Source organism: Alligator sinensis, unplaced genomic scaffold (genome assembly GCF_000455745.1).
Source record: "Alligator sinensis unplaced genomic scaffold, ASM45574v1 scaffold953_1, whole genome shotgun sequence".
NCBI lineage: Eukaryota > Metazoa > Chordata > Crocodylia > Alligatoridae > Alligator > Alligator sinensis.
This window is the reverse complement of record NW_005842365.1, coordinates 183,840-193,644: the sequence shown is the minus strand read 5'-3', so window position 1 is coordinate 193,644 and position 9,805 is coordinate 183,840. Positions and strand designations below refer to the sequence as shown.

At 49.1% G+C, this 9,805-nt stretch overlaps 1 protein-coding gene across 1 annotated transcript in view; it reads left to right on the top strand.

Annotated features, from left to right (window-relative positions):
* Positions 1 to 9,805, top strand: part of SCARF2 (scavenger receptor class F member 2) — a 166,944-nt gene that overhangs the window by 64,136 nt on the left and 93,003 nt on the right. Inside the window, exon 7 of the mRNA XM_006029204.3 lies at positions 6,027 to 6,130. Coding sequence (XP_006029266.2) covers positions 6,027 to 6,130 — 104 coding nt within the window. The remainder of the gene's footprint in view (positions 1 to 6,026; positions 6,131 to 9,805) is intronic.

Here is a 9,805-nt window from a genome sequence, read left to right as displayed (position 1 = left end):
TCCCTACACACTGACACATGTGATCTGCCATACAGGTCTGGACAGAAGACAGGGCACTTTCACTCCATCTGCATTTTTCTGCTCCAACTATGGCTCTGGCCTCTCACATTACCCTGGGGGAGAAGTTGCCAGCATGGGAGGAAGGTGTATAGATCAGGTTCTCCCAGATTGGTGTCCAAACTCTAAAGGGGTTAAAAGTATGATTTCTAGTTCTTTGAATTCCATCCTGAGTGAAAAAATTGCTGTTTGTGGGCTTATTGTGCAGCCCTGAGATTTTCTTTGACAAGGGCTCCCACAGATCGAGTACATATTACAATGCATTTTATGTTGTGGTACCTTGTGCCTGTCAGAATTCCTGTAAGAGGTCTAACACTACCTGGGGTTGCCTATCATTTAACAATTCCAATAGGAAAAAGCCTATGAAAGACTCTGCAACTCCCTGAATAGCAATAAGTGCAACAAAGTGTCCCAGTCCCAGGGCTCCCTCCTTCTAAACTTCTGCAATATCCCCTTCAAAGTTTGGTTGCATCTTTTAACCAGACCATCTGTTTGGGACTGATAAACTGAGGACTTTACTGAGTGGACCTTTAATAATTCCCACATGTCCTGTAATAACCTTGACATGAATACAGTGCCCTGGTCAGTTCGTAGGCCTGTGCAAAGCGGCAAGTATTCACTTTGGATTCGGCCAATTTAGAGAGACAGTGATTCAATTTAAAGATTCGAATCAGTGTCCTGATTCGATTTGGCCAAATCAGATCTGAAGATTTGGCACCGCTTCAGAGATTTGGGCATAGACTAAACAGGCAGCAGAACTCATGACACTGGACACAGCTGCCTCCAGCTGGTAAGTCTATTGTGGTGGGCGGAGGAGGAAGGAAGGGGCATGGGGGCAGGGGCAGATCAATGTCCCCACAGCAAAGGAGGGATTGGAGCTAGAGCTGGAGCTGGGATAAACTGCCCAGCCAGGGCGGGGGGGGGCTGTGGGACTCGAGGAGGAGGGCAGGGGGGCATGGGATGTGGGCAGGGCAGTGCTGGGAGCCGGTGCTATGCCGTGCTGCTGCTTGCCCAGCCGGGGCCGGGGGGGACGCGATGCAGGTGCGACTCACTCCAGGCAGAAGGGAGCAAGTAGCAGCAGGGCATAGCCCCTTCTCTCAGAGCTGCCACGCCTGCATCCCGCATGCCCCCCCCGCACTGCTCTGGCTGGGCAAGTAGCAGCAAGGCATAGCGCCCACTCCCAGCGCTACTGCGCCCATATCCTGTGCCCCCCGACCCAGCGGGGCAAGCGGCAGAAGGGCATAGCCCCTGCTCCCAGCGCTGCTTTGCCTGCATCCCACACCCCCCTTCCCCCCCAGCTGGGCAAGCGGCACCAGGGCATATTGCCCACTCCCAGCACTGCCACATCCACATCCCATGCCCCCCCCCGACCCAGCTGGGCAAGCATGAGGCAATGCCCTGCTGTCGCTTGCCCAGCTGTGGAGTATGGCCTAACACAGATAAATATTACATAGATGCACTCCACTTTTTAGAAGTCCTCCTGGTTCACAAACTGCTGATATATAGGGTCTTTCTGGACCCTGAATTTACCAGCCCCACTACATGGACATCACTTATCTTGACAGGCACCATAACACTTCCAATTCAAGTCCCCCCTTGATGGCCCCAACATAGGCTTGAGTATACATAGGTCCATCTAGGAGCAGCCTCTCTAATCAGTATGTTTCACTGTCAGGCTACAAGCCTGCTCCAATTTTCCCTTCTTCCCCCAAGTGGTCCTTTAAAGGTAGGCTGCTGGCTTGCAGTCTTGGAGGAGATTGAAGTGGGGCCCCAGACGGTGGTGTCCCAAACCAAGTGCCCCTCAAAACTGCAGTTGGTCTCTTCCATGGCCTCAGCCTCCAAGAATTTGGCCCCACTGCACCCCCCCCCACCCCGGCCCCAGTATCTTTACAGTGCAAATCTACCTCCATCAAGTTTTCAACCATATGAGTGGCCTCATCCAGACATGTTTTAGTAGTCCCAACTCTGGAGTCCCAACAGGAGCATGAAGCAAAAATGTTCTAAAGTTGTTACCTCCACTGTTTCAAATGATGTACATGATTCCAGTTTAACCAGAGGATGAAGAAGACTTTCAGTTGTTGGGTGATTGCTTGGGGCAGTCAGGATCAAATGCCTCCTGTCCAAATCTGAGTCAACATGTCTCCTCTGTTTTACCCAGCTGGTCCAATATGGCTGCTTTAGGGGACCTATAATCCTGAGCCAAAGCAGCCCTGAGGCTCCTAGAAGTAGCCTGAGCTTCCCTGTAATAGCTCAGAGTCCCTACGGTCAGTGGTATGTCTCTGCAAGGTCTCTAAGTCATCTGTTCACCTCTTTTTCATGAGTACTATGCCCTTCCCCATTTGGAATAGGGTAACACACCAATCTGCATGAGGGTCTTCTCATGTTCCCGAAAATGCTGCATAATTTCCTGCTGCTCCTGCTGGAACAGCTGATGTTGTAGCTATAAAAAAAACAACCCAACCAGAACCTGCTGCCTTTTGGGCAGTAGGAGACAGGCCTCCCTAGACTTGCATTTATCTAGCACTACCATGTGTCCCCCACTCCCTTGCATTCTTCCCCTGGGGCAATGAACCCTCAGTTTCTCCATGCTTATGAACTATTCATCAGTTTCATCTGGTTCCCAGCCTTCCAGCCAGACAGACCATTAACTGCTGACCACTTGCAGCTGGGTTTAAACCCACTGAAGGTTGAGTACCTCCTTATTGCTTACCACTGCATGCCTTTGCCATGATTTTGTAGTGCTCCATATGGAGGACTTGGCAGGGGGCATGCCTGTAGCACTATGCCTGTAGCACTACATTTTTGTAATGCTTCAAAGTGCTGCAGCACTTGTACAATGACAGATACTACATGTGTCTGCAGCCATGGTAACCTACAGTACCTTTTACCACCTCTCTCTCATTTAGCTCCCAATTACCTCCAGTACTTGGCTGTTGCAATGAATTCTTCTGTCATCCCTGAAGTCCCAGCGTATGGAACTGTGTCTATATTTATTGCATCTGCACCCATGCAAATGCTTGCTGAAGGGAACATTTTACTTTATATTTTAAAACACATATTTTCATGGAGTTTAAAGCATATTTTTGCTGCTGTTCTTCAAGTCATCCTGGAATGGGCATGGTCCCCCAGCCCCAATTAGAGGACAGTGGGTAGGAAACAAAGGAATTTTGCATCCTTCCAGAATCCTCCTTGCTTCTTTGGCAGTGCCACAGTTTGGGAGTGGAATGCTTAACTGGCAGTGGGCACTTGCAGCTCTCCACCCTGTGCAAGAGCAAGTAGCATCAGTATGGACTAAGAGCTCAGATTGCTTTGTTCATCTTTGCCATGTGGCTACCACATACTTCCATGTTAAGATATTGGTTGGTATATGTGCACAGTTTTTTCACTTTCATTATAGTCCCTTTGGCAGAACCCAGAGATGGAGCTCACACCAGCACATTAAGCTCATTAAGCAGCTGGCTATTCTGTCTGTGAAAAGATGATGCTGGGGTTTAATCATGATCATATATTCTATAATTGTATGATCATAGAATCATAGAAAGGTAGGGGTGAAAGGGTCTTCAGGAAGTCATATAGTCCAACCTCTGGCGCAAGACAGGATCACCCCTATCCAAACCATTCCATACAAATGCTTGTCTAACTTATTTCTAAAAATACTCAAACAGCCCTATTGCACAACTACAAGGCACAGTCCTTCAAAGTAACAGGAACATGCTAATTAACTTGCCAGAGGTAAAGCAGGGGGACAAGGGCACCATCAATATCCTGCTAGTGCAATATACTTGAGAAATCCAAGGAAGAGCACCACACCTGCCACTTTACAGGAGGAACACTTCCCTCCCAATACACCTTGTCTGTGCTGATCTGACCAGGGGGTTACTATCCTTCCTGGTCCTGTGGCAAGTGGTCTGACCCTGACGGTGGGGAAAGACCTAATCAAGAAACCTCTGGGTTTTAGGTTAATCAGGAGCATTGATATACCCCAGTTAAAATCTCCAGACTGGCTATAAGCAACACACAATGCTTCTACAAAAGGTGAAAAAAAAACACTTACACCTGTTGTACCAGGAGGGGAGAAAAATCTTTCCTGGCCCCATGTGGCAAGCTGCCAAGTTTGGAAGCATGGGAAAAACTAAATAGCCTCCATTGTTTGGCTGCATTCTCCTGGTGTTGAGCATTGTCCTCTCCAGTATCCACCTGCTCTGGCCTGCAGATTTTTCCTTGTAATCTCCCAGCGATCTCTTTACCACATGCTCCAGGCATTGCTACTCCTGAAGATCCTGCCTTAAGCAGGAGGCTTAACTAGATGACATTCCACTCCTGCTTCCCTAGGATCATCCTTGATCAATGCTTATCCAACCTCTTCTTGAAAATTTCCAATGAAGGAGATTCCACGATTTCCTCAGGCAGTCTTTTCCACTGCCTCACTTCTAACAGGAAGCAAAACCTCTCCAAATGTAAACTGCTTCATCCACTGTTAAAGTTGGAGCAGGTTTGCTACATTTGCTATTGTTCCCTGCTTGTCCACAGTAACACTTAGAATGTAACAGCTACTGCCATTTTGACATGTTTGCCTTTAGAAACGGTTCCAAATCTACATGTGTCTATACCCACACCAAGTATTTTAATGTCAGCACAAGACATGTAAGGGACCTGAGGCACAAAGTAGTGCTAAGAAGTAATGCTCTGTACTGGGACTAGGAATTTGTAGAGTAAGCTCCATTCTCAAGCTCCACTCTCAGCACCATCACTTCAGATCTGGGAGTGAAAGTAGCTAGCACATTCATGTATTTACAAAAATAATGTGTTCAAGTGTTGCAAAATCCACTGAAGAGAGAATGAATCCATGGGGCCCATTGAGAGCAGAGTGGAAATACATGGACTGAATATATGAAATCCTATGTGAAGCACAAGTGGGGTAAGGGTCTGTAGAGCAGAGGCCAAAGACCAATTGTGTGAAACACTAGTTTCCAGTGTTGAGTGCCTCATTATAGAAAGCTCCTGATAGCTGAAGGGGTCTACATGAGGGAAGGATTAGGGAACCAATGTTTTGTGAATGTGGCAGAAAAAGCAAACTGCAAGTGTGGCACTCCCACAGGGGCAGAATATTGCTATGCAGTGCCAATGGAATTAAGGTGGAGAAACTGGCACAAAGGAGTGTGCCATGTGGCCTGAGTGTTACTCCCATGTAAGGAAGCTCAGCAAAGGGAAATTTGAAACATCAAGGCAAGCTTGTGTCAGCTGACCTGTCCTTTGCAGGGTTCTCACTAGGCTGGGCATTGGGAAGTTGCCCCTAGTGATTGCTGGCACCTAGCTCATTTGTGTGCTGGTCTGGAAAATATATCACTCGAACAGTACCTTAGCTCCAGCTCTTGGTTGCCTATGCCTGCCGGTACATAGTTTCACAGGCCCCTGGGACAAGGTAGAGAGCCTTGTACCTTGATGCTGAGAATGCCATCAGTGCCATAAGGAAAAGTGAACCCACACACTGGTTCTGGCAGACCAATTCATGAGACTCTAAAATTAAGGCCTGATGGGTCGTGGGCCCAGTTCATACACCTTGCTTTAGCCTGTCATTCCTAGTTTGAACCTACATTCACCCTGAAACAGCCCTATCCTGAGCAAATACTGTGAAAGCTGGCAGGACATCCTCAGCTGTAATCTCTATGGCTATGCATTTACCACCTGCCTTTTCTGCAGTTTTGTGGGTAGCTAACCCGTGTTGACCAAGAAACACCTTGCCACATTCCTCCCATACTTCTGTCTTGGCCCAAAGGCAGAGAAAGGTCAAAGTCCCAATATACAAAATCGGGAACTGGGGAATACTAGGATACTTTCAGCCCAACTGTGAGCCTTCACAAGTACTCAGGGTAGGTTCTGTAGCTGGAGGGTCCTAAATGCACAAGGCAGGCTGCTTAGGTCCCAGCAGGATGCTCAAACACTCTGATCTGGGACTCTTTTCTTCTTAGCTGTAACCTGACCTGTCCACCTGGTCAGTATGGAGCCAACTGTGCTGAGTTCTGCAGCTGCCATGATGACACGTGTGATCCCATGACTGGAGCCTGTCACATGGGTGAGTGCATTGTTTTTGTCCTTGGCTGTGTGACACAACCCCTTCTGTTATACTTGTAGTAACATAAGAGCTTTTGTGGCTTTCAGGTGTCCTGACAATCCACTCCCCTGGCACCCTAGATTTCAACAACTGCCCAGCCAGAAGAGCCAATTAAGCTCATTTGCTTCCTTATGGCTGCAAGGCTTCCCAGTTCTTTCTGCAGCCTCTCTCCCCGAGAGTATTGATTCCACCTGTTTGGTATCCTTGAATCAGGTAGAAGTTCCCCCACAAATTAACAACTGCATGTGCCTACTGGAACCACACTTCTGGCCTCAGCACATGTACCGCATAGGGCTCTTGCAAACCAACCACAGTGAGGCATCATTATTTCCCTTAGCTGAGTCATGCAGGAAATAGTCTAGTTACACTGTGTATATGTAGGAAGACCTAAGCTTGGATTTGCAAAGGATTTTTCCTAACAATTCTGTCAATGCCCCTTGATACTGACTTGAAATCTCCTGCAGTTTTAGCCCTGGGCTGCTGCCAGTACTCAGCTCTAATAGTGCCTCTCAATCCTGACCCAGAGCCCCTTGGCTGACCCCACACTATTTCTGCCAATGCCCTTCATTCCTGACTTGCAGTCCCCTGATCCAAGCATAATATCTTTTGTGCAATGACCTGAGCAACCAGGCCAGACTACATGGAGATGCAGAGTGACCTTCAACCTGAAAAGATTTTTCTGACAAGAAAGGTAGAGGAGGTTCAACTGTTACAGTTTTAGCAGTTAACCCCGGTGACATAGTACTGAGTGGCTGGCACAGACATGGATATAAGATGGTCAGATCTTTGAGCACTTCTGTTACCCATGACCAGCTGACACAATTCTGATCATGTTGTGCCCATGTCTGTATTGACAGTAAGTGGCATGTCATCTGATCAGGTGTTATGAGATTGAAACCTTTTTCTTATGTAATGAAGAGCAGCCATGAATGAAACCTGAGTGCATGGATCTTTCAGCTAAGCCAGCTGTGCAGCAGTCTCCTTTGCATCCCATTACCACTAGTAGGTCACTCACATCTCTCTGAAAAAGTGCCAAGGACTCCATTGTATTATTTGGCTCCAGGCCTTGGCACAGCCTGGCCCTACTAGAATCTGCACGGAGCCATTCCTTGCACGAGGTGCTGAAAGATACCAGTTTCTGGTCACCTGGCCCTGCTCCTTGACTTGATTCTCCCTCATGCCACTGGTGGAAGCCACTTTGGAACCTAAAGGATGCCACAACTGGACTGAGCCCTTACGCTTCAGACAAAAACATGCAAGAGGGTCCAACCCAGAGGTTCAGCGCACAGAGTCACAAGTCAGAGGTTCAGAGCACAGAGTCAGGGTTAGGAGGTCCAAGCTGGCCAGTAGCACAGAAAGGTGGTTTGTTGCCCAAAGAACTTGCTTCTATCTGAAATGAGTTTATATAAGCTTGTATGGGTGGGACCCTCTTCTTGAGGGATGACTCAGTTTGAGTCCCTGATTATGCCCAGTTAGGACCAGGGACTTGGCCAATTACATCCCTCCCCTTCTTGGGGCATCTGCTGGGTGCTTTTAGACTAGGTTTCTCTGAGTGGGTATGACAGAAGGCTTGAACCAGCCCCAAGGGTGTGTACGTGTTTTATCAGTTTCCATGAGCAATCCAGTGGTCTGTAGAACTTACAGTCAATGAGACAGGAAGTTTATCTTGCACTTGCTTGTTGCCAAACATTTCTTTGAAAACATATTCCTCTTGTCCTTGGACTAGGACAGGTGGGGCTGGCCTGGGAATGAGTTTTCTAGATAGGGTATTAATAAGGAGATGTGGAATATAGCTGTCAGAGTCGAATTGAACTATTCCGGATTGCCAGTTGATTTTTGAGTTATGGAGGGCAAGTTAGGAGATTCCCAATAGCAGAGGGGCATGGGCAGAACAAATCAGGCCAGACTGCTGTGGTTCTCGAAAGAGACTCCGGGGAGAATGGTTTCAGGCATGATGGGCCCTAAAGCGAGGTGTGGGCTTTCAATTGAGTCAACAGTACAGAGTGAGCCCTGAATTGCATGGGGACACAGCGCTCCCTGGGAATGTTCAAATTAATAAAATTATTCAAGGTAGGGATGTCCCTGATCCCAAGGTAGGGATCGTGCTATGTCACGGTTTTACTAAAGTGAAAGCAAGGGTCAAAGCTGAGCCAAGGTTAGGGATGAGGTCAGGGTTAGGCAAGGAGCTAATCCAGGCAGGGAGGTCCAAGGCAATCTACTAAAACAACTTAGATGGGAGAGGTATAGAAAGATGAACAGCAGAGAGGGACAGGATCCCACAGTGACCACTGTTCACAAGAGGAAAATAGCAGACTGGCTTTGATGTTGAAGAGTGTGTGCACTGCTCTGTCTGGACTCCTCTACTTCAGCAGGCATCATGGTTTCTCAATGGCAAGGCTCCTCTGAGCTTGGCAAAGTAGAGGGGCTTACCACAGTACTGGCAGAGACCTGCAGCTTGTCATCTGCCCTTTTCCTCCTTACACAGGTGGGGTCACTAGCTATGGATCTGCATTGGCTTTTTGGGTGGTTTTTCCATTGAAAGTGGAGGGGTAAGAGTCATGTTGTCTTTCCCCAGTGTCTTTCCTGCTTGGTTCAGGGGGCTGGACCCAATGATCTTCTGAGGTCCCTTCCACCCTTACAAACTATGAATCTATAAATCTGTGAATATACTAAGACCTTGTCTTGGTGCTCTTGTCCTCTCCAGTCTCCATTTAGAGAGGCACAGTGGTCAACCTGGATGCATAATTCAGTGAGTGGTTCTGAATGGGTGGAGCCTATATCTAGACCAGTGGTCACCAACCAGTCAATTGGGATCGACAGGTTGATCTTAGAGCCTCTTGCTATCAATCCTGGACTGGGGGTGCTGAATGTACCCCCCTGCTCCAACCAAGCAGGTCAGTCAGTGTTAGAAGGGAAGGGGCAGGGGCCAGATCAAGGCCCCTGCAGTCAGGGACAGAATGCAGCAGAGGTCTCTATGGTGAGTGGGGCCCCAGCTGGGTGGGTGGTGGGAGAATTGAGCTGGTGCGGCTCCTTCCACTGTGTGCATCCTGGCAAAAGCCCTGGAGGGCATATGCCCCCCATCTGTGCACGGTAGAGGTGGCTGCTGCTGCAGGCTGGGCTTTGTGCCCTGAGCTCCACTGCAACTGGCTTGGGAAAAGCCCAATGCCACATGTGTTTGCTGCTTGCAGATGGGGTGGGGCATGTGCCTCCCCAAAATGCAGGGCAGCATGGGCAGCTGCAGCAGCTGTGAGGTAGGGAGTGGGTCAGGGGCAAGCCCTGCACAGCTGGGGCGTAGCAGAGGATGGAGCCACAAGTGGATCATCTGGGGGACATGGGTAGGGGTGGGGGCACGTAGCCCAGGAGGGCACAGGGGGCATGTGCCTCTGGATCTGCATGCAGGGCGGGGTGAGCTGCTGGCTGGGGCCAGAGTGGCATTGCGCTGTTCCCAGCAGGGGTGTTTGGTCATGCTGCACTTGAGCTGGGCAGCTGTGGCAGCGGCACAGACAGTGGGGCCACAGGGAGCGGGGGGCTGCAGCTATCCCAAAATTCACCCCGCAACTCCTCTCCCAGCACTGCCACCACCCAGCCCAAGCACAGTGCAACCAAACACAACCGCAGGGAATGGCAGAGCACCAC